Source organism: Capra hircus, chromosome 13 (genome assembly GCF_001704415.2).
Source record: "Capra hircus breed San Clemente chromosome 13, ASM170441v1, whole genome shotgun sequence".
NCBI lineage: Eukaryota > Metazoa > Chordata > Mammalia > Artiodactyla > Bovidae > Capra > Capra hircus.
The window spans coordinates 74,068,967-74,094,294 of NC_030820.1; the positions used below are offsets into that span (position 1 = coordinate 74,068,967).

The 25,328-nt window shown below is 46.2% G+C and overlaps 1 protein-coding gene across 2 annotated transcripts; it reads left to right on the forward strand.

The window, feature by feature from the left end:
• On the forward strand, positions 14–24,998 carry DNTTIP1 (deoxynucleotidyltransferase terminal interacting protein 1). Of its 2 annotated transcripts, none has more exons than XM_018057930.1 (13): positions 14–204; positions 777–847; positions 1,865–1,961; positions 8,097–8,195; positions 12,679–12,747; positions 13,009–13,065; positions 13,303–13,361; positions 14,594–14,642; positions 17,590–17,648; positions 17,748–17,808; positions 22,344–22,415; positions 24,471–24,526; positions 24,623–24,998. In XM_018057930.1, the coding sequence occupies exons 1-13, from the start codon at positions 100–102 to the stop codon at positions 24,759–24,761; spliced, it is 993 nt and encodes a 330-aa protein (XP_017913419.1). In that variant the 5' UTR covers positions 14–99; the 3' UTR covers positions 24,762–24,998. The 2 variants fall into 2 exon arrangements, with proteins under 2 accessions (XP_017913419.1, XP_017913420.1); XM_018057931.1 differs by having other exon boundaries at positions 14,597–14,642.

Genomic DNA, 25,328 nt, shown 5'->3' on the forward strand with positions numbered 1-25,328 from the left:
CGCTTCCGGAGCCTGAGGGCGGCGCGCTCCAATGACGTCACGGGGCCACTTTCCGGCCGGTGGCAGAGTCGGGCTGAAGTTGTGGGGGCCCGTGGCGCCATGGGGGCCACTGGCGACGTTGAGCAGCCGCGGGGACCCGGCGGGGCAGAGCGGGGTGGCCCCGAGCTGGGAGACGCGGGCGCAGCGGGGCAGCTGGTTCTCACGGTGAGGGCGCCCCCGGGGAGGCCCAGGCGGGGCCTGGGCTCGGGCCGGGCAGGGCCTCGGGCTCCCGGGACCCTGGCCCGCGGGGGAGAGAACGCGGCGGCTGATCTACCGAGGGGGTTGGCATTGTCACAGTCCGACGACCTGGCTTCAAATTCTGGTGCCGCCCTCCTAGCTAGGTGACGTGGGCCAGCCCTGTCAAGCCTCTCAGCCCCAGTTTTATCTTCGGGAAGATGGAGATGTCTAGCCCCTGCCTCGTAAAGTTGTCGGGGGGAGGGATTATAAATGCGGGTAAAGCGCCCAGCGCATCATCTGGCAGAGTAGACCCGCGGTAAACACTGGTCCCCTTCCTCCACCCTTTTATGAAAAGTAGGGTTGGGACTTTGGAGGCAGGAAACTTTGCTCGGTTCCTCTTCCCCGGCCGGGCCTTCCCCCGCACCGCCCTAGCCCAAGGTGGCAGAGACGGTGAAAGCACCCGAGAAGCAGGAATGTCTGAGGTGTAACTTAATGCCCACGCTCCACCTCCACGCCAGTGTCACGGACCTCGGTGACATCTGCTCCCTTGGTCCCCACAGAACCCTTGGAACATAATGATCAAGCACCGGCAAGTGCAGCGGAGGGGCCGCCGCTCACAGATGACCACAAGGTAAGGCTAGCCCTGGACGGGATATCTCTCCAGGGCCCTGGCGTGGAAGGCAGCTTTGCGGTCCCCACTGCACAGGGCTAAGAAAGAGTTCATCAGCCAGTAGAAAGAGGAGATTCAGATTCAGTAACTCTCTGTGTGACCTTGAGCAAGTCATTTCCCCCAAACTCAAAAGGAGGGAGAGGTGTGTTGATTAGACAATGCCCAAGATCCCTAACGTTCAATGGCTCTTGTGTTTAAAGCTGCCAAAGAGGCAGAATAGCATGAAGATTATGAGAAACATAGGCCTGATAGTCTCCATCTCAGGGAAGGGAGGGAGCACAAGATGGGTCTTTGGGATGCTGGTTGTATATGTTTGTTGACCTGTATGTGTGTATGTATGCTAATTCGCTTCAACGGTGTCCAGGTCTTTGCAACCCTATGGACTGTAGCCCACCATGGGATTCTCCAGCCGAGAATACTGGAGTGGGGAGCCATGCCCTCCTCCAGGGGAATCTTCAGACCCAGGGATCGAACCCTCATCTCCTGCATCTCAGGCGCATTGTTTACATGTAGCACTACCTGGGAAGTCTTGACCTGAGTAGTGATTAAATGGATGTTCACTAAAACTTACAGTGTATTAAGTATTATTCTGCTAAAACACTTTAAAAATAGTGCCCATTCCATAGAGTTATGAGTATGAAATGAAGTCCCACATCTATGCGGTTTGCACAGAACTTGGACTCATAGCTAGTTTTCAGTAAAAGTCATCTTTTTGTTTATTCGGGGGTGGTTTGTTTTTTTCTTTTTCTAACCGCGCTACATGGCATGCAGGATCTTAGTTCCCCGACCAAGGATCAAACCTGTGCTTCCTATAGTGGAAGCATAGCATTTTAACCACCGGACTGCCAGGGACGTCCCAAAGCCATCTGTTGTTGTTGTTGAAGGATCTTATGTCAGTAATTGGCTGGGCAGATTGGGAAAAGAAATGTTTGGAACATGCCTCCTGACTGTGGCTTCTTCCCCTCCCTCCCTCTGCAGTTTCACAGATCCTGCCATCTCCATGGACCTCCTCCGAGCTGTCCTGCAGCCCAGCATCAACGAGGAGATCCAGACAGTCTTCAACAAGTACATGAAGGTGAGAAGGATGCAGAGACAAAGAAAAAAAAAATTAATAGGAGTTAAGACTCATGGGTGATCCTTCCCTGCATCACAGTCTCCCTAGCTCTTTCTAGTACCTACACATGCCTAAAGTTTTCCAATTTGGAATCCCCACTCCAAGAATGTTTTTTCTCTTTGGGGGGTAATTGAATACCTCTTATTGTTACCAAAGCAGGTTTGGGTCTCCTCACCCATGTGTGTGCTAAGTTGCTTCAGTCATGTCCAACTCTTTGTGACCCTATGGACTGTAGCCCGCCAGGCTCCTCTGTCCATGGGATTCTCCAGGCAAGAATACTGGACTGGGTTGCCACATCCTTCTCCAGGGGATCTCCCTAACCCAGGGATCAAATCTGCATCTCTTAAGTCTCCTGCATTGGCAAGTGGGTTCTTTACCTCTAGCACCACCTGGGAAGCCCAAGCAAGTTTGGGTCTGCTCACCCACATGCAGTAAAACCGATCTACTGACACCAGGTAGTGGTGAAGGAAAGTGCAGCATTTACTGCTGGGCAGCACCAAGCAAGGAGGCTGGGGACTAGTTTGTTTCTGTTATTGTTATTTAGTCACTAAGTCATGTCCGACTCTGCAACCCCATGGACTGTAGCCCACCAGGCGCCTCTGTCCGTGGAATTTCCCAAGCAAGACCACTGGAGTGGGTTGCTATTTCCTTCTCCATGGGATCTTCAAACCCTCATCTCCTGCATTGGCAGGTGGGTTCCTTACCACTGAGCCATCAGAGAAGCCCTCAGGGGACTAGACTAGGGCTTGAAACACCCAGACTCCCCAGTGGGTTTCAGCAAAGCATTTTAAAGACAGCGTGAGGGAGGGGCATCCCAGGGTATGTGATCAGCTTGTGCACAATTCTCTGATTGGCTGATGGTGAGGTGGCCGTGTAGTATCACAAGGAGTAACATTATTAACCCTTAGGCTCTGCTCATGTTCATCACGTAATTCATTTCTTCCACTTCGTGGTGGCTTTAACATCTATTAGACAACTCAGGAAATGTGCATCAGATGCTGTTATTGAGGAGCTTTAAAGCAGAGGATATGGGAGAGGAGCCTGCTCCCTGTCCTCCAAGGCCCCATAGGGTCAGCTCCATTAGTTTTGCCAAGCTGTTGTGAGGATGAAATGACTTAAGTGTAATGTGCTCAGCCTGTGCTTGGAATGCAAGTGTTTTTATTACTTGTTTAATAGATAACCATTGTTGCTGTTTAAAATTTATTTTAATATCTATTAATAATCTTCTACACGGCCCTACCTGAATTTCCCACAGATGCTTCAGTCCCAGCATATTAAGGACTGAACTCTTTTGTTTTTCTTCCTAAATCTTCTCATGTATTTATTCTTTCATTCAAGAAGTATTTTCTAAGCCCTTACCATAATGCAGGCACTGTTCTAGGCACTTAAGGATGTAACAGGGAACAAAATGGGCAGCGTCCTTGCCCTCTTTAAACAAATGTGTCCTTTGTCAGCGAATGCCAGAGAGAAGGAGAAAACAGTGACCTATAGGGAACAGAGGTGCTCTTTCATAGGTTGTGTCTAGGCAAGACATTTGAGCAGAGACCCAAAAGAGTGAGGAAGGAACAAGTCATGCATATACCTGGAGGGAAAGCAACCCAGGCAGAGGGAACAAGGGCAGAGGCCCAGAGCCAGGAGCATGCTTGGCACGTTCAAAGCACCAGAGTGGCCAGTGTGGTGGGAGCCAACCAAACCAGGAAAGAAGTAGGAGAGGTGACCAGACAGGTAACAGACTCGGCTCAGGCAGAACTTTGAAGCCGGGGTGAGAACTGTGAATGAGAAGTATTACCTGCCACATCAGAAAACAAAGGCTGCTGCAGCCATCAAGCCATCTCTCTACAGCCACCCGGTCTAGAGCCCGGAGGGAACTCAGGACAGAAACAGGACGCCCACCATCCAGCGGTCAACTGCTGCAACCACCCCTGACAGTGCACCCCGAGGGGACTCGGGACTGAGAAGGCACAGGATTCTGGCCCCAGGAAGCTGAGGCACACACCAAAAGAATGGTTTCAGTGAGCCCAGACTCCTGCATCTTTCCATACATAGGAAAGCACTAAATTCCTTAACTGGAGATATGGTTTTCTTTGTTTAACAGTAATCTTTTGATGTGCCGACTACCTACTCTTTGTTGCGAAAACTTGTGTGTCGATATCCTGGCTCCCCACCTTGCCTTCTTGGAGCCATCTCCCAAAGCTGTCTTAGATGCTATGTCCCGGACTTAAGTCCTCAGTTTTGTCCACCAAATAAAACATAACTCTCAACTTTTAGGTTGTGCTTTTTTTTTTTTTTTTTCCAGTTGACAGAACTTTGGGTTTTATTACAAGTAAAATAGAGGCTCTTGGAGAGTTTTGAGCAGAGTTCATGATCTGATCATTTTTAAAGAGTCTCTCTGACAGTCATAGAGTAGACTTCAGAAGGAGCAGTTAGGAGGCTTGAGATGATAGTATTAGGCTTGGGTATTAGCAGTAAGGGTGCCAGGAAAGAGTCAGATTCTGTATGTCTCCAAGGTAGCAAATAGGATTTGCCAGTAATTCAGAAGTGCCGGGTAAAAGAAAAAGAGAAGTAAATAACTCCCAAGTTATTTGCCAGAGGCAACTGTAAAGTAGAATCACCACTGACTTGGTATGAAGAAGATGGAAACAAGCAGAGGAAGCAGGAGCTCAGTTATGGACAAGTTTAAATGAGATCATCATTCACTTAAAAACCAGAGTCCAGTGGGCTCTGCCCTCCTCCATCTTCCATATTCAGTCCTGGGGTCCTGTGCATGCCACCCCACACTCTGACCAGCCTGCCTTTCTTCTTTGGCTCTGCCTTGGTTCCGGCCTTCATTATTTCTCCCGCTGTAATCCTCAACTGCCTCTGTTCTTTCCCTCTTTCAGCCCACCCTCCATAAATCCAGTGATTCCTAAAATGTAAATCCTTTAAAATCCCTCCATGACTTTCCATTTTTTTCTGGGTGAAAGCCAAATTCCTTTACGTGGCATATATGGCCCCCTGAGATCAGACCGCAGCCACCCCTTGCTGTATACCTAGTTATTCCTTCCCCTGAATTCTGCACTTCCCAGGATGCCCCAAGTATTCTTATACCTCTGCACCTTTACATATGCAGAAATAAAGGGGTTAAGCCACTAGGAAAAGGCTAGACCAGGATTGTCTGTCTCCAAAGCACTTTCCTGGCTGCTTGTCCTGATAGTGGATACCATGACTCAGGAACTTTCTCTCCTGGACAAATGCTGAATAAACACAATTTGTGGCTTCACGTTGTCTGCAAAGATACCTCCTTGCCACGCTTGTTTTTAGGACAAGGTACAAATGACTTGATTACATCACAGCTTTGTATTAAGTGCGAGCTCTTGATCAGCCTCATCAGATCACTTTGTTTAATAGTGTTCCCAAATCTCAGCTACCCATTTTCTTAAGAATGTTTAGAATAATAACTTCAGAAATGGCTGATCTTATCCAAGAAATGTTTAATTTTATCAGTTTATTCTTGTTACTACTAAATGCACACCCCTTTAAAAAATCTTCTAATAACATAGCTTAGAAAATGGAGTGATGGATGGATAAATGGGATGAGTAGATGGCTGTGTGATAGCAAATACAGCAGAAGGTTAATTGTGAACCTAGAACCTATTATACAGAGTGAAGTGAGTCAGAAAGAGAAAGATAAATACTGTATTCTAACGCATATATACAGAATCTAGAAAAATGGTAATGAAGAATTTATTTACAGGGCAACAGTGGAGAAATAGACATAGAAAATAAACATGGACATGAGGAGAGGGGAGGAGAGGGTGAGATGCAAGGAAAGAGTAACACGGAAACTTACATTACCGTATGTAATATAGATAGCCAACGGGAATTTGCTGTATGGCTCAGGAAACTCAAACAGGGGCTCTGTATCAACCTAGAGGGGTGGGATGGAGAGAGGATATATGTATACCTATGGCTGATTCATGTTGTGGTTTGACAGAAAACAGCAAAATTTTGTAAAGCAATTATCCTTCAATACAAAATAAATCAAATTTTTTAAAAGGTTAATTGTAGACTAGGTAATAGGTATTAGTATCAATTGAATAAAAGTAAAAACCAAAAGTCACTAAAACTCACCTCACAGAATACCAGACTGTTAATAATGATCATGTAGTCTCCTGTGTTTATTTGTGTGTCTGTGTGTGTGCGCACGCGCGTGCATGTTTTAAAAATACATAGGATCGTTTTGCACCGTTCTGCAATTTGTTTTTTTCATTTAACAATATATTTTGGTCATGTTTCTAGGTCAGTACGTAATAGCTCACACTGATTGTTTTGTAATAGTTGCAGAGTAGTCTAGTGTGTGAATGTGCTGCAGTTTAGTTAGCTAGTCCGTAGAGCACTTGGATTATTTACATTTTCCCTATTACAAACAGTTCTACCTTGAACACTTTGAATGTATATCTTTGTTCACCTGTGAGAATATTTCTGAAGGATAACGTTGTAAAGATGAAATTGGGGGGTAAAGGAGGAAACATTTTTCCCTCAAGAAAATTTCTTTCCAGAAATTTTGTGCCGTTTTGCATTTCTGCCAATAGTGCTTGAGAATTCCTTATTTATTCTCATATCCAGAGGTGGCTTACGCTTAGCCTACATATTCCTTGTACTGCCCGCCTCACAGGGTGGTTGTAAAGTATCCGTTATTTCATTTAGCATCCGCTTAGTCATTAATCAACATTGAACACCAGTATTAACCTCCAATTTTTAGTTTTTGTTTTGAAGTCAAACTCATCTGATCATTTCACTTAATTTTGCCTGCAGAATTTTCCTCCTAAACTCTTGAGCTCTCTAATCCAGTGCTTTCACTCTCTTCCCCTTGGTTTGGTGTAAACAACAAAGGTATATATGTAAGTGATTGTACCTCCGCCTGGTTGTCTGCCTCTAGGGGTTCATGGGTTTTAGATTTCAGAATTTTTCTATTTACTGAAGAGAACCTATCTTTTCTTCTAGAGACATGGACTCTCTTTTTGATGTATTCCCAGTGTCTCGGTTTGGACCTCGCATCACCTTGTCCCTTGGTGTTTTCAGGCTCAAGCTCTCCCCCGTACCTGGTGGAGGAACCTTCTGCCTTTCCTTTCCCCGGCCAGTTGGGGCTGCTGATATCCGGGGGCCTGGCCAAGTCTTACCCCGCCCAGTCTACAGATGTTCCTCTCAGATGGGGTGAAGTCAGGGTTCAAGTAGGCTTTTCTGCCCACTGTGTCTTTTCTGGCCTCCCTGACCTGTTCATCTCAGTCACTGGCCTTTTTTTTTTTTCTTCGTCTTCTATGGAAGTAAAACAGGTGCATTGTAGAAATTGAGAAGATTTATAGTTACACACAAAAAAAGAAAACAATCACGACATCACCACTTTAATATAGTGTATTCTCACAGTTCTTTTGTCTTATGTTTGCTTTTTGCTGTTTTAGTCTCACGCTATCCCAGACTGTTTAATAACTTCCTTTCTTCACTTGACTGTATATCATGAATACCTTTTTGTGTCAAAAATATATTCTCCTGTACCTTGCTTACTGTGATTTTTGATACTTGTCTACTTCTTCATGGTATAGATAGTCCATAATTTATTTCAGTTGTACTTGGACATTTAGATTATGCTTTGATTTTGTACTGTCCACACGTTACTACTGTGAAGACCCCGCTTTGAGTACCTCCGAGATGGTTCTCTGTAAGAGAGGATGAAGCGGGGAAGTAGAGCCAGGGATCTGAATCTAAGCCTGGCTGATCTCACGGCATGGTCTTGATTGCCTTTCCCTTCTTTATGCATACGTGTGTGCTTAGTCGCTCAGTTATATCTGACTCTTTGCAACTCCATGGACATCAGGCTCCTCTGTCCATGGAATTTTCCAGGCAAGAATACTTGAGTGGGTTGCCATTTCGTACTCCAGAGGATCTTCCCCGAACCTGTGTCTTGTGTGTCTCCTGCGTTGGCAGGCAGATTCTTTACCACTGAGCCACCTGGGAAGCCCCTTCCCTTCTTTATAAGGGTAGATTCTATGTACAGTTCCCTTCACGTTGATGCAAATCAGCAGGACTTCTGGCTCTGTCTTCTATTGTACTTCTCCCTAGTTCTTCCAGAAGGCAGCACTGAATGTACGAGACAACGTCGGGGAAGAAGTGGACGCCGAGCAGCTGATCCAGGAGGCCTGTCGGAGCTGCCTGGAGCAGGTGAGATCAAAGGGGAAGAAAAGTGTAGGCACAGGAGTTAGCCCTCCGGGCTCGGCAAAGACATACGGTCTCATCATCAGTGGTATTTGGAAGGAAACCCAGTGAGCTACTTACTTAGACAGGGCTTGGAGCTTTGAAGACAGAGGGAAGGGAGGTAGCTACTAGATGCCAAGTACTATGGTAGACACTTTCACCTGCATGAGTTCATTTCCATCTCAGGAGAAACCTGTACAGAAGGCACCTTTCAATTCCTAGTTTACAGATGAAGAAATTGTGGCTTAGCAGAGGCAGGAGGTAGAAGAGCTAAGATCTGGCTTGCCACTTAGTGCGTGGTGACTTGACCCTTCACGTAGTCACAGCCCCTTTTGGTGTCACGAGAACTACCACCCTTTCTGCCTCCTTGCCTCCCAAGGTGTGGTCAGGAGGCATGACGTCAGGTCTAGAAATGGCTGTGTGCTCAAGATAGTCGTGAACCTGTTTACATGTGTCAGCTGCTGTTATTAATAGGAATTGTCAACATCACCCAGATTCCGTGCTTGACTGTGAAACCAATAGCTGTCAGAGGTGGAATCTGCTTCATGACGATAGCCACAGGAGCAGACTGGAGTTCAGTCCTTCTATCACGTTGTTGCTGTTTAGTCACTAAGTCATGTCTGACTCTTGGGGACCCCGCGGACTGCAGGCCGCCAGGCTTCCCCTGTCCCTCGCTATCATGAGTTGAGAGAATAATGTCTTCTGGGTGGTTGGCTGGCAAGCCGCTCAGGCACAGCCTCAGAAAAGAGCAAGACCAGGGCCTCGAATCTGAGGTCGTTGAGATTCCCCCTGAGATACACATCTTATCTGTCTGAGGACCTGTTTTTCCAAAGCACAGAGTGACTCTTTTTCGTCTCGAATTCCTCTCGGGGTGCAGGCTACTTGCAGTGGGTTACAACTTAACCCTCGTAGAGCTGAGCAACGCTGTTTGTTTTGTTTAGTTCACAAATCCCATCTCATCTCTGGCTCCCTGTCCTTCCACGTGACTTTATCTAGTCCTGTGGCTTTGAAGCCAGTGTAGCTGTTGATGATTCTAAACATAGAGCTCAGCCCTGAGCTGCTTCCCCATTTGCCTTCCTCCACTCTCTCCTCAGAGCAGCCAGCCCCAGGTTTTTGGGTTTTTTTTTAATTTATTTATTTTGATTGGAGGCTAATTACTTTACAATATTGTATTGGTTTTGCCATCATCAACATGAATCTGCCACAGGTGTTCACGTGTTCCCCATCCTGAACCCCCCCTCCCACCTCCCTCCCCATACCATCCCTCTGGGTCATCCCAGTGCACCAGCCCCAGGCATCCTGTATCCTGCATCAAACCTGGACTGGCGATTCATTTCATATATGATATTATACATGTTTCAATGCCATGCTCCCAAATCATCCGACCCTCTCCCTCTCCCACAGAGTCCAAAAGACTGTTCTATACATCTGTGTCTCTTTTGCTGTCTTGCATACAGGGTTATCATTACCATCTTTCTAAATTCCATATATATGCATTAGTATACTATGTTGGTGTTTTTCTTTCTGGCTTACTTCCCTCTGTATAATAGGCTCCAGTTTCATCCACCTCATTAGAACTGATTCAAATGTATTCTTTTTAATGGCTGAGTAATACTCTGTTGTGTATATGTACCACAGCTTTCTTATCCATTCATCTGCTGATGGGCATCTAGGTTGCTTCCATGTCCTGGCTATTATAAACAGTGCTGCGATGAACACTGGGGTACGCGTGTCTCTTTCAATTCTGGTTTCCTCGGTGTGTATGCCCAGCAGTGGGATTGCTGGGTCATAAGGCAGTTCTATTTCCAATTTTTTAAGGAATCTCCACACTGTTCTCCATAGTGGCTGTACTAGTTTCCATTCCCATCAACAGTGTAAGAGGGTTCCCTTTTCTTCACACCCTCCCCAGCATTTATTGCTTGCAGACTTTTGGATCGCAGCCATTCTGACTGGTGTGAAATGGTACCTCATTGTGGTTTCAATTTGCATTTCTCTGATAATGAGTGATGTTGAGCATCTTTTCATGTGTTTGTTAGCCATCTGTATGTCTTCTTTGGAGAAATGTCTACTTAGTTCTTTGGCCCATTTTTTTATTAGGTCGTTTATCTTTCTGGAATTGAGCTGCAGGAGTTGCTTGTATATTTTTGAGATTAGTTGTTTGTCAGTTGCTTCATTTGCTATTATTTTCTCCCATTCAGAAGGCTGTCTTTTCACCTGCTTATAGTTTCCTTTGTTGTGCAGAAGCTTTTAATTTTAATTAGGTCCCATTTGTTTATTTTTGCTTTTATTTCCAGTATTCTGGGAGGTGGGTCATAGAGGATCCTGCTGTGATTTACGTCGGAGAGTGTTTTGCCTATGTTCTTCTCTAGGAGTTTTATAGTGTCTAGTCTTACGTTTAGATCTTTAATCCATTTTGAGTTTATTTTTGTGTATGGTGTTAGAAAGTGTTCTAGTTTCATTCTTTTACAAGTGGTTGACCAGTTTTCCCAGCACCATTTGTTAAAGAGATTGTCTTTAATCCATTGTATATTCTTGCCTCCTTTGTCAAAGATAAGATGTCCATAGGTGTGTGGGTTTATCTCTGGGCTTTTTGTTTTGTTCCATTGATCTATATTTCTGTCTTTGTGCCAGTACCATACTGTCTTGATGACTGTAGCTTTGTAGTAGAGCCTGAAGTCAGGCAGGTTGATTCCTCCAGTTCCATTCTTCTTTCTCAAGATTGCTTTGGCTATTCCAGGTTTTTTGTATTTCCATACAAATTGTGAAATTATTTGTTCTAGCTCTGTGAAAAATACTGTTGGTAGCTTGATAGGGATTGCACTGAATCTATAGTTTGCTTTGGGTAGTATATTCATTTTCACTATTTTGATTCTTCTGATCCTTGAACATGGTATATTTCTCCATCTATTAGTGTCCTCTTTGATTTCTTTCACCAGTGTTTTATAGTTTCCTATATATAGGTCTTTAGTTTCTTTAAGTAGATACATTCCTAAGTATTTTATTCTTTTCGTTGCAATGGTGAATGGAATTGTTTCCTTAATTTCTCTTTCTATTTTCTCATTATTAGTGTATAGGAATGCAAGGGATTTCTGTGTGTTGATTTTATATCCTGCAACTTTACTATATTCATTAATTAGCTCTAGTAATTTTCTGGTGGAGGCTTTAGGGTTTTCTGTGTAGAGGATCATGTCATCTGCAAACACTGAGAGTTTTACTTCTTTTCCAATTTGGATTCCTTTTCTTTCTTTTTCTGCTCTGATTGCTGTGGCCAGAACTTCCAACACTATGTTGAATAGTAGTGGTGAAAGTGGGCACCCTTGTCTTGTTCCTGACTTTAGGGGAAATGCTTTCAATATTTCACCATTGAGGATAATGTTTGCTGTGAGTTTGTCATATATAGCTTTTATTATGTTGAGGTATGTTCTTTCTATTCCTGCTTTCTGGAGAGTTTTTATCATAAATGGATGTTGGATTTTGTCAGAGGCTTTCTCTGCATCTATTGAAATAATCATATGGCTTTTATTTTTCAATTTGTTAATGTGGTGTATTACATTGATTGATTTGTGGATATTGAAGAATCCTTGCATCCCTGGGAAAAAGCCCACTTGGTCATGGTGTATGATCTTTTTAATGTGTTCTTGGATTCTGATTGCTAGAATTTTATTAGGGGTTTTTGCATCTATGTTCATCAGTGATATTGGCCTGTAGTTTTCTTTTTGTGTGGCATCCTTGTCTGATTTTGGTATTAGGGTGATGGTGGCCTCATAGAATGAGTTTGGAAGTTTACCTTCCTCTGCAATTTTCTGGAAGAGTTTGAGTAGGATAGGTGTTAGCTCTTCTCTAAATTTTTGGTAGAATTCAGCTGTGAAGCCGTCTGGACCTCAGCCCCAGGTTTTTAAAGATGAATCAGATTGTGTCCGCTCATGTCCCAAATCCCCTTTTATACGTGTTTGTTTATTTGCTTGCCATCCAGATCACCCACAGGATGAGCCTCACAAGAGGAAAGCCCTTGCTTGTGCTATTAATCGCTGTGTCTCCAGCACTTACATACTAAGCACTCAATATTTATTTTAAAAAACAAAACAAAACAGCAGCTTACTGAGGAACATGTTTAATATCAGTGCATTTACTTAGAAAAAAGTATTTAGCATATGTTTACATGGAAAAAGTGAGGAAGAGTCTTACATGAAATGTTAATAGTATTCTGTGGGAACTGAGGTTTCAGATTTTTTTTTAATTTTGCTTATTTACATTTTTGTAATTTTTCAGTAATGATCCTTCATTATTCAGGGTTTTCAAAAAAGGTGTTTATTTGTATGACTATTTCAGGGTCTGTTTGTACTGACCATGAAAAAATTTTAACAGAGTTTGAAGTTGTATCTAATGGAGGTAGATAGGTTTACCCACCAAAAGAGTGACTGATAACACTTTTTTTGTCTTTTCCCTTCAGGCTAAACTACTATTTTCAGATGGAGAAAAAGTAATACCCAGATTGACACATGAGCTTCCAGGGATAAAGGTCAGAGTCCCTGTGTGACGGTGTTTTGCAGGGAGGACCAATCAGACTGGGAAGCTGGAGAGCTCTGTGGCCCCAAGGAGGCTGCACAGATCCCCCGTTTGTGGGACCAGGTCTGAATAGCATCGTGCCAGGAGGGCTGCTGAGTCCTGGCTCGGGGGGAGCCAGAGGGTGTGGTCTAGGGCTTCTGTCTTCTGCGGCCTGGGGACCTGCAGCTCCCGAGCAGCGGCCTCCATCTGACTCCCTTCCCTTCCCCACCCCCAGCGTGGCCGGCAGGCAGAAGAGGAGTGTGCCTTCCGAGGAAGCCCCATTCCCAAAAAGGTGAACCGTCTCCTCATTTTCTGGCTGGGTAAAGGCCCTGCAGCTCCAGAAGAGGGTGGGCTTCCTCAGCGCCCCTTGGGGCCTTTCTAGCGTGAGAGGCAGGAGTCCTAAGCACAGTCACTCTCCCCGCTAACCCCCAAGCGTCATCTGGCCTCGCAGGGAAGCCACCTCCTTCAGGCGACCCTGGTCCTGCCCGTGGGCTGGGGGCTCTGATGGCTGTTCTCTTCTCTTTGGCAGCGGAAGGGACGGCCTCCGGGACACATCCTGTCAAACGACCGGGCCACCGCGGGCATGGTGTGAGTAGAGGCCAGCAGAGCTCTGGGGGAGAGTGGGCGGGGGGTAGGCCTGGAGGAGAGGAGGCCAGAGTTCGCTGCCTGGCAGCCTGGCAGACTCAGACTCATCTTGTGCAAGAACCCAGGGAGGAGAGTTCTCTAGTCTGAGGGCTGAGGGAAGAAGGCAGTGAGGAAGGTGTCGTATCTTGCTTTTACCCCAGAACAGTTCAGCCCAGCTTCACTAAACACCAAAGGTTCTCTTTAAACACCAGAAGTGTGTTTTATTAGTGTGTACCACACGCTTGTGGGGCCTCCCCAGTGGCCCGGCGGTAAAGAACCCACCTGCAGTGCAGGAGGCACGGGAGACGTGGATTTGATCCCTGGGTCGAGAGGATCCCCTGGAGGAGGGCGTAGCAACACGCTCCAGTACTCTTGCCTGGAGAATGCCAAGGTCAGAGAAGCCTGGCACACAGAGTCAGGCACGACTAAAGTGACTTAGCACACACACACGAATGCTTGTAATGTGCCATCACTGGTCTGAACACCTAATATATACTTTTCCTTTAAATCCTTCCAACCACCCTCTGACGACGGTATAATTAATTCTGCAAATAAGGAAACAGACTCACAATTACTTGCCCAAAGTCAGACAGCTATAAAAGGCAAAACTATACCACATTGCCTCCAGGATGGTCATTTTCAAAGACTGTTGAAGGAACAGAATCTTTTTCAAACAGCGTTACGTGGAAGCCTAATTCTGACCTGTAAAAAAGATAAAGCCTCCCTGGTCAGGGAACTGAGATCCTGCAAGCTGCATGGAATGGACGAGGTTTGGGGGTAGGGTGAGGAGGAGCCACACTGATCTGGTTAAGAGAGATGGAGATAGTTTGAAACCACCAGCTTAGGAGATGGATTAGTGTAATCCTTATACCTTAGACTTGTCTCCTGCCTGAAGCAAGTTCATTCCTCACTTACACAAGACTGGGGCTTGCTACTGTTATCTCTTCTGTCAGATGAGAAACTGCAGCCCAGAGAGGTTCCCAGACTTGCCCACATGGCTAGATGGTGTCAGATTGAGTCCTTGAATGGACTAGGACCCGTTCTTTTTCCCTTTGCACCGCCTCTAACGGGCACCAGGTAGCAGTCTCCCTGGGGCTGGAGTGAGAGTGTTTGAGGAGCTCCCACCAGTAGCAGCAAACTTGCTTGCAGTCCTAGGCCCTATCTCGGAGAATTCACCTTTCCTGTTTCCCTCCAAGCAGATGGAAACCAAAATCCTGTGAACCAATTCGCCGGGAAGGCCCTAAGGTATGATGCTGTGAGCATGGCAGTGACCCCTGTCCTAGGGAGACCCCAGTCCAAGCTCTGGGCACCCCCTTGAGGGAAAGGGCCTGGGGTTGGGTGAAGGATGTGTGTGCCAGAGCCATTTTACCTGCCCTCCTTCCTCCCAACTCTGGCTTCCAGGAGGATCCCAAGTAAGGATTGAAATTAGGGGCAAAACAAAGAGAGGGCTTGGTGTCTGCCGCACCCTTCTCCCTGTAAAAGCTCGGTGTCACCAAGACTTATCCAGCACTTACTATGTCACAGGCACCGCCCTGCACCTTTGGTATGGGTTGCCTCATTTAATCTTTATCACAACCTGTTGAGAGAGATTCTTTTACCTTTCTATGGTTCATGAGCTTCCTTTCCTACCCCATGGCAGAAATTATTTTATCTGTTATCCTACACATTTGATACGCTTGAAGATACTAAGGATTACAGAGTTGCCCAAAGTCACATACCGAGTAAGTGGCAGAGCTGTATCAAACCTACGGTCCAGGGACACCAGTCTGGGTTCTTAAAACTGTTAGCTTCTGTTGCCTCCGGAACAGTTGTTTGCAGGCTCTTTTTTTTTTTAATTTTAATATTTTTAACACCAAAAACATTTTGTTTTGGGGTATGCCAATTAACAATGTCGTAATAGTTTGAATTGAACAGTGAAGGAACTCAGCCTACAGGTACATGTATCCATTCTCCCCCAAACCCCCCTCCCATCCAGGCTGCCACATAACATTGAGCAGAGTTCCACATGCTATACAGGTGTTTGTTATCCATTTAAATATAACAGAGTATGTATGCCATTCCCAAAGTCCTTAACTGTCCCTTCCCTTCCCTTCCTGCCCCACCCTCCACCCCTCCGCCAGCAACCATGAGTTCATTTTCTAAGTCTGGGAGTCTCTCTCTGTTTTGTAAGTAAGTTCATTGGTATCATTTCTTTTTAGATTCTACATATAAGCAATGTCATATGATATTTCTCCTTCTCTCTGACTTCTCTCAGTGTGACATTCTCTAGCTGCATCCATGTTGCTGCAAATGACCTTATTTCATTCGTTTTAATGGCTGAATAATGTTGCATTGTGTGGGTACCACTCTTCTTTATCCACTCCTCTGCTAATGGAGGCTTAGGTTGTCTCCATGTCTTGGCCGTTGTAAACAGTGCTGCAATGAACACTGAGGTGCATGTATCTTTTGGGGCCATGTTTTTCTCTGGATATATGCCTAGAAGTGGGATTGCAGGGTCATATGGTAGCTCTGTTTTTAAAGGAGCTTCCATACTGTTCTCCATAGTGGCTATAGCGGTTTATATTGCCACCAACAATTCAGGAAGGTTCCTTTCTCTCCACACCCTCTCCAGCATTTGTTGTTTATGGATTTTTTGATGATGGCCATTATGACTGGTATAAGAATAGAATCTTTTCTTCAACTAAAATCATACATGCAAGCCCACTGTCCAGTCATACATGATATGTGAAAGCTCCACCATCCAAATTGAGGCTACGTCCAGTGGAAATGGTGCCCCCGTTATTGTACTGGCCCGCGGCCTCCACCCATGCCCAGGCCTGCCTTCTTCACCTCTGCTCCCTTGGAGCGGGTGATCCTGCAGCCTCCTAGAGCTCTGTCTTCCTCTCCAAACACCCCTTCTCTCTCTAGTGAGTCCTTCCTCCTGTATAAGTGGGCATTCCCCAGAATTCTCTCCATTGCCCACTTCTCCACCTCAGGTTTCTCTCTGGATGACCTAAAGCATCCACGCTTATTAGATCTTGGGGACTAGTACTTGCTGAAGTTCGCTTACCTCTTGGTTTGTACCCCACCTTTCCCTCTAGTTTAAAACCTGTATATCCTACTGTCTGCTGGAGCTCTTGGCCTGGAATCTCCATAGAGTTTCAAACTCAGCATATCCAGAGTTGAAATCAGAATCTTTCTCCCAGACCCACTTCGACCTTCTCTTCTTGAGTCATTTTTGCCTCTTCCTTCCCTTCCCCTCCCTACATCCAGTCCAGGCTGATTCTGCCTCCCAAATACATTCCCTAAAGAGGTTCCTATTCCTTCTTCTTCCTTCATCCTACTACTGCGGCCCTCATCTTCCTCTTTTTTTGGCCAAACTGGCATGCAGGACCTTAAGTTCCCCAACCAAGGATCAAACCCATCCCCCTGCAGTGGAAGTGCAGAGCCCTAACCACTGGACCACCAGGGAATTCCCCCTCATTTTCCAAACTGCTCTGTACAACTACCTCTAAACTGCCCACCCCTCCTATAGTCGAGCCACTTCACACCCGTTAGCCGAGTTACAGAAGACCAGGCTATCGTGAGCACAAATCCAGCTCTCCCTGCCTAGAGGCCTTCAGTGACTCCATCACCTCCAGGACAAACAAATAAAAAGCCGTCCACGTAGTGAACGAGTACCCCCAGCCCCGCTCTGCTTCCCTCCAGCCCCAGCCGTTGCCACTCTCCGAATGCTCGCTCTTTCAGCAGCACAGAGCTTCTGTGGTTTCTCCGCAAGCGCCCCAGCCGTCATCTGCCTGCTTGCGCTGCCCCTCCTGCCTCCCTTCTCACTGTCCAGCCCTGCTGTCTGTCAGCACCACCTTGGGAGTCACCCTTCAAGGAAGCCCTTCTGTTACCCTCCCCTTGACTCCCATCAGGCCCTGCACTCATCTGTGTCATCGCCCACCTTATAGTGGTATCATTATCCGCACGTGCGTCTGTGACCCTGTGGAGAACAGAGACTGTCCCTGATTCATCCCCTTACCCCTCAGCCCTCCATTCCCCCCGCCACAGTATATAGCACAGTGTCCAGTAGTTTAAAAGTATTCAGTTTCTTAAATCAGCTGTTTGTTCAGTAATGGCCAAGGACGATTATAGGAGAGGGGAGGGGAGAGTTTCTGTCCTGCCCACCAGATAAACCTCCACCTCACCAGCCTGTCTGTCTTTTGCACAGTGGGACCCAGCTCGGCTGAACGAATCTACCACCTTCGTGTTGGGATCTCGAGCCAACAAGTAAGTCTGTACGGAGTTGGTGCTGAGGGAGGGGCCCTGAGGGGTCCCCCTGAGCACCACGCCTGCTGGGATCCTCACCACTCGTCTGTTGCCTTGCAGGGCCCTGGGGATGGGGGGCACCCGAGGGAGGATCTACATCAAACACCCACACCTCTTTAAGGTACGTGAGTGCCAGGAGTCGGGCCAACCCTGGCCATGGAGTAGACGGCACTGCGAACTCTCCATGGCCCAGAGGAACATGGAGTAAACCCTGACCCAGGAGCCAGGGCAGCAGGGTTCTAGTGGCCCCTCTGCCCTTAACCTTTACCTTTTGTAATTGACTCAGCACCTCTGTGCCTCATAACATAGCTCATGTCCTCGTCTATTTGCTGTGTGTCTAACATGGTTCTAAGTGCTACGCTTATGTTACCTCTTGGACGTGAGTCAGGATTCTGTCTTCTGCAGATCCTGAGCTCTTAACCACTGCTGTATTCAGTTGTCTGCGAAATAAAGAGATCGCAACGGAGCAGCAGTTTTAACGTTTTCCAGAGAGGGGACTCCTTGTCTGAGCTATGCTTTGGTCTCCACTATTTGAGAAAATAATGGAGCGGGGAGGGCATGAATTCATGCTCTTAGATAAGTTTGTATTTTATCAGTCACAGAAGCACCCAAATATATTAGAAGAAAGGTAACACGCACGTGTTCAGGTTAATGGTTTTTGCACCTCTGTGCAAGACTCGGTGTCCCTTGTCAGAACAGCTCCTTGGGGTCTCAGAATCAGGGGCTCTGGCTGCTACATTTGGTGCAAGGTCAAGTTCTTTAAAGGGCAAAGCTACTTCTGTCTTATCAGTCTTATGTTCTGGGATTTTCAACCTATGTTTCGGCCTGCGTGCTGCTACTTCATTTTCCTCCCTTAGTGTCTCCACTCCTGGTATTCCCGTTGATGACCTTCCCCCGCCACCCCCACCCTTTTCTCTGCCTGACTGTTCTGTTAGATCCACCTTGTCCAAGACCCTCGCTGGCATCATTGCCAAATGGATGTGCTCTTAGACCTGCTTCCAGGTCCTTTTGTGCAGTGGTTAAGAGTATCATCTCAGTCCCGATTCCATTACTTACTAGCACGTGACCTTGGGCAAGTGGCTCCACATTTCTGAGCCTGTTTTGTCCTCTGTAAAATGAGAAGGATGCAAACTAGCCTTTTATGGTTGGTAGAATTAAGAGAGAATGCAGTGAAACAGCCTTTTTTGTAGTAACTTTTCCTTTTAATACTTACTTGGCTGCATTGGGTCTTAGTTGTGACTCACGGGCTTAGTTCCCTGACCAGGGATCAAATCTACATCCCCTGCATTGGAAGGCAGATTCTTAACCATTGGACCACCAAGGAAGTCAGTAGTAATAACTTTAAAAGGAGTATAGTCTATAAAAACATTGAATCATTGTGTTGTACACCTGAAATTAATACAATATCATGAATCAGCTATACTTTTAAAAAAAAATGGACTTTCTCTATTAAAAAAGAGAGAGAGAGAGAGATAAAGCACAATAAAGCCCCCAGACAAAGCCAGCATAGCGAGGGCTCAGTAAATTGCCAGCATTACCAGCATATTTTCCCAGTTCTTAGACCCATTGTTGGTAATAAACTCATGGCCAGTAGATACTCTCTCTTACTTTAGTCTTTTCAGAATAATAAGTAGAGGGGAAAATTTTTTGGTTTTTTACTTTTAATTCTTTACTGGTGATGATAAGCATCTTTTCATCCATTTAGAGTTTTTGTGTTTCTTCTATAAACTGCCCGTTATACCTTTTTACTCATTCTTCTGTCCTTCTAAAGGCATTTTGCAAATTTCCTTTTTGTTTTTAACTTTTTTAAATTATAGAAATAATATATAAACCCCATTCTTGTAGATTCAAAGAATGCACTAAAGCTAATGGGGAACAAGGCACCAAACTCCGCTTCCCTCTTGACTCTGACTCTTCTCCCCTAGAGGTTACCCCCAGCAGCATGGTAGCATTTTCAGTCCCGTATGTGTCTATGTGTCCTTGTCCTTTAATGATGTTTTGTTTATGTTATTGGTTTTATCCTATATATATTGCTCTAAGTTTTTTTTCACCCCAAAATTCATTCATTCATTCATTCAAATATCTATTGAGTACTGAGCAGTCTCAGACTGCAGAGATACAGCAGTGGGCAAAACAGACACACACAGCTCCTTGCCCTCACAGAGCTTACAGTCTAATGTAGAGCAAGCTATATACCCTGGAGCCAAATCCAGCGTAGCCTTGTTTTTGTCCAACGCAGAGTGATGACATTTTTTAAGCGTAATTTAAAAAGAAAAAATAAAGATTATGTGACCAGCAAAGCCTAAAGTATTTATAGAAAAAGTGTGCTGACCACTATAAATCTAGGGAATAAGACCTTAAGAGATTCGTCCATGTTATTAAGTCCCCCTCATTTTACTTTTTTTTTTTTTTTAAGATTTATTTTTGACTGTGCTGGGTCTTTGTTGCTGCACAGGCTCTTCTCTGTTTTCGGAGAGCCCCTCCCTAGGGTCTGCTCTCTGGTTGGGATGCACCAGCTTCTCACTCCACGGGCTTCTCTTGTTGCCGAGCTCAGGCTCTGGGACACACGGGCTTCAGTAGTTGCGGCTCCTGAGCTCACTAGTTGCAGCTCCCAGGCTTTCGAGCACAAGCTCAGTAGCTGTGGCGCACGGGCTCAGTCGCTCCTCGGCATGTGAGGTCTTCCCAGATCAGGGATGGAACCTGCATCCCTTGCACTGACAGGCGGACTCTTCACCACAGAGCCACCAGGGAAGCCCTTCTTTTTTTTTTTTTTAAATTTTATTTATTTATTTTTTTGGCTTCATTGGGTCTGTGTCCAGCCTTCTCTAGTTGCGGCAAGCAGGGTCTACTCTCTAGTTGTGGTGTGCGGGCTTCCCTCGAGGCAGAGCACCAGCTCCAGATGCTCGGCCTTCAGTAGTTGCTGGATATGCGCACAGTAGTTGGGGCACACAGGTTTAGTTTCTCCCCGGCATGTAGGATCTTCACCGACCAGGACTGAACCCAGGTCCTCTGCATTGGCAGGCAGGTTCTAATCCACTGGACCAACAGGGATGTGCTGACTCCTTTAATTTTAACAACAGTCCTATAAGTGTTAATACCCTCTGTTTTACAAATGAAGAAACTGAGTCTCAAAGAAATCATTGCCTCGATTTACACCACCTAATAAGTAGAAGAAACCAAGATTTATGAACCAGGTTTTTTTTTCTTTTCTTTCTTGTTTTTTTTTAACCTGCCACCCCCTAAAAGCCCACCAGGCCAAATTGGCCACCTGCACATATGCTCATCTCCAACTTTCCCCACCACACGTGCTCCCTATGGGCTGAGCTCTGAACCCCACAATTAAGTTCTTACCCAAGATGCTCTTCTGCTTCCAGGGCATGAAGTGTCCTGACTTTTGCTTTAAAAAATTTGGTCACCTTAATAGCCACATGTGTTGTAAGCCACCTCCAATCACTTCTTCACAGAGGAGTACAGCTCTCAAACATAGTCAACAGTCTGACCAGTTGCCAGAGGTCCTATGTTTTAAGGAAGGAAAGGGAGGATACTCTGGTTTCTCTTGAAATCGAATATATCTTTCGCCTTTTACTAAAGATTTCCGTAGAGAGAAACAACTCGAGTGTTCAACTCGGAGCCCTTGGCAGGGCTAATCTTTTATGTTATGGTGGTGGTTTAGTTGTTAAATCATGTCCAACTCTTGGCGAACCCCCACTGTAGCCTGCCAGGCTCCTCTGTCCATGGGATTTCCCAGGCAAGAATATGGGAGTAGTTTGCCATTTCCTTCTCCAGGGGATCTTCCCCACCCAAGGATTGAACCTGAGTCTTCTGCATTGCAGGCAGATTCTTTACCAACTGCGTTACCAGGGCAGCCCCTTGATGTTATAATAAAAGATAGAGTAAAAGAAAGCAAACGGGCAAGTTCCTTGGCGGTCTGGTGGTTAGGACTCCACTCTTTCACTGCCATGCCCCAGGTTCAGTCCTTGGTTGGGGAACTGAGATCCCACAAGCCTCGAGTCTTGGCCAAAAAAAGAAAAAAAAAATTTTTTTTAAGGGAAAGGAATTAGAAGTGTATTAAATCTCTGGGAATTGGGCCCCTTTCCCTGGCCTCCTGGACTCAGCCCTGTTTGCTCTGAAGAGGTCAGTGAGCCCTCTCTAGCCACCAGAGGTCTTGTTGGTAAGAAGTGTTAGGTAAAAGACCAAGACACCAAAAGAGTGTCTAACAGGCTTTTTAATGGCGAAGCACTCCTGGGCGGGGTTCCCGGACCCGAAGGAGGCAGGTCAAGGAAGTCCGCCCGGACCGTCTTGGGGGTGGTTTTTATACGATCGTTGCAAGGGATGGTCAGGCTAGATGGACGGGGGTTCCGATAGGTCGCCAGGCCAAGGCGTCATGGGCTGACAGGGCTGACAGGTCCTTCTACGTGGCTGGGGTGGGGCGGCTTTAGTTGGTGAAGTGTGCTGTCATTGGTCCCCAGGATCTGGGAGGCTCCTTCCGTTAGGGACTTACCCTGCCGGAGGGAGGGAGAGGAGGGGCGGCCCATCATGGCCCCCAGGGTCCGGCCTTACAAAAAGGCCTCAAAGGCTAAGCGTATGTTCTGAACCAAATGAAAAATGCCCATCACACCAGGCTAATGTCTCCCCCTGTGGCTTCATCCCTCACAGTATGCAGCTGACCCCCAGGACAAGCACTGGCTGGCCGAGCAGCATCATATGCGGGCAACAGGGGGAAAGATGGTAAGCACTGTTCACACGCACCACTGCCAGGGACCCACCCAGCCCAGGGACCAGGCTGTTGGTGACAGCTTGCCTCCAAACCTGAGAGACTCCATGCCCAACAAATGAGAAAGGAGACTTGTAGGAGGAGAGAGGGCCCATTCCTTCACGCTGAAGACCCGTCTGTAACCCCTGCCTCTCCTCTCTTGTGCCCAGGTCTCCCACACACCACCCGCTCCCCGCCCCCATGGCACCCTCATATGTAGTTCATATTAGCTGTACGTAAGAATACCAAGTACAAGACACACTTAACACTCTTTGCCATCACGCACTGCCTGTCAATAGATTTCACCCCTCCATCACAACTCTGCCACCAGACGCACCTACGGAATCTCTTCTCAACACTGCCCCAGGCAGCACCCCTTGGCAGAAAAAAATAGCACATGCAGTGAAACTTGTTTGCCACACCTGGCAGCCCCTTCCAAAATCACTTCTACTTGAAGAGTTCTCAGCTCAAATCAAGCAACATCCTTAGGAAAATCATCTTCACATATATTCTAAAACTGTCATGGGGGGATGTGTCCATCACATGCACTGTCTCTCACCTGAAGGTGCACTTAGTCCCACTGCCGGAACTGCTCCTGTTAGAATTCAGTGGCCTTGCAAGCCACTACACCATCCCCTACCTGGCTACCTTTTATTTCCTACTGTGTTTATGCTATACTCTCTTTCAAAAAATATTTTAGGAAGCTTACTGTGAACACATAACATAAATAAGAAACAGAGAGGAAAAAAGGAAAGGCATGATCGAAAATTGAGGCAGGAGCAAGATTAGTTATAAAAAAGAATTGTTTTGTTTGTTTGTTTGTTTTTTTAAGAAAAAAGGGCAGGGGAATTTTAAGTTACCAGACTGGGAGACCAGTGCATGTCTATAGGTTTTCACAAATTCAGTTCCTTTGCCCCTGAGATGAAGACAGTCAAATGACTCAAGGGACACACAGTTATTTCTGACCCTAAGACTGGAAAGAAATGCCTCCCACAGAAGACTCATGTGATGAACATCATCGCCCACATGGTAAATTCACAAGAGGACTCTCCCGAGGCAGATCGTGGCGTTGTGCCAAAGCAATTCTGCAGGCCCTGGACCACATAGCCCAGCTCCTCGACAGCAGTGCAGTTTATCTGTTTGCCCTTTTGCCTCAGAGTTCAAAACCAGCTTATCTTAGTTCCAGGGTTCACACATGGCTTCCTTCTAATTTCCTGTTTCCGCGTATATTTTGCTGGCTCTCTGGCCCTTTCATTTTTTTTTAATTTCTATTTTATTAAAGGATAATTACAATATTGTGTTGGTTTCTGCCGTACATCAACATGGATCACCCATAGGTATATATGTCCCCTCCTCTTGAGCCTCCGTCCCACCTCCTACCCCATCCTATCCCACTAGGTTGTCACAGAGCCCCAGTTTGAGTTCTGTGAGTCATACAGCAAATTCCCACTGGCTGTTTTACATATGTTAGTGTATGTTTCCATGCTACTCTCTCCATTTGTCCCACCGTCTCCTTACCCCACCCCCTCCATGTCAGTAAGTCTGTTCTTTATGTATGTACCTCCATTACTGCCCAGCAAATAGGATCATTAGTACCATCTTTCTAGATTCCATATATATGGGTTAATATACAATGTTTATTTATCTCTTTCCATCTTACTTCACTCTGTGTAATAGGCTCTAGGTTCATCCACCTCATTAGCACTGGCTCAGGTGTGTTCCTTGTTATTGGCCCTTTCATTTTAAAACACGTCAGGGTCCCTTTTTACAAGAGATGGCAGCTATAGATAAATTAGTCACCATTGCCCACTCTCCCACCCAGAAAGTTTCAACTTGAGTAAAAGAATGCTTCAAGGAACTGTTCCCCAGACAGACAGTCTCTCTCTACTCTGTCCATTGCTAAATTATAAACTGTGACTACCAGCCCCTCCCTTCCAGCCCTTACTTTAAGCAGACATTTAATAAAGTACTAATCAAGTTGACTGAAGTGAACCATAGGCAATGATGACTCTCCTTTGCTCCTACTCTAGGCCTACCTTCTCATTGAGGAGGACATCCGGGACCTCGCTGCCAGCGATGACTACAGGTAAAACCAGTAGTCTCTGCTCTCCCCTCCCCACTGGGATGAGCGTGGACCTACATCCTCCCTTGCTCCAACTCTCCTCCTCAATGTCTGTTCCAGAGGATGCCTGGACCTGAAGTTAGAGGAGCTGAAATCCTTTGTCCTGCCCTCCTGGATGGTTGAGAAGATGCGAAAGTACATGGAGACACTCCGGACAGAGAATGAGCATCGTGCTGTCGAAGCGCCTCCACAGACCTGAAACCGGGTCCCCTGGTTACAGTTGGCAGCCCTCCTCCAAGGCCCTCGTACCCACATGGCTGAGGCCACTGCTAGGACTGCTCCTAGATGGATCTCAGCGGCATTAAGCTATGCCTGGGCTAGTTTGTAGTGACTCACTGCAGAGCACCCCCAGACTGGCATGTGGTTCTATATTTGTAAAGTTATTGGGATAAGAAGCAATTAAACAGTTTGTAATAAACACAGATGGTGAGCCTGCTGTGAGGTCTGCCAGTGGGAGCTGACAAAATATCAAGGGCTCTAGAGGAAGTGGGTGTAGGAAAAAAGAGCCAGGCACCCCCCACCCCAGGAAGCCCAGTGCCCCCGCGAATATCTGCTTTGTGAGATGAAGCTGGGGACACCAGGTATTTTGTCAGTCTTTGCTGCCCCTGTGTTTCTGTTTCCTCACCCAACTAAAGCATGGAATAGCAGAATGTGATGGCTGGCACCGTGGGAGATTGATGACAAATCAGAAGAAAAATGTAAGGTGGTTTTTATTACCCCCGTTTTATAGGTTAAAACTAAATTTTGTGCCCAGGGTAATACAGCA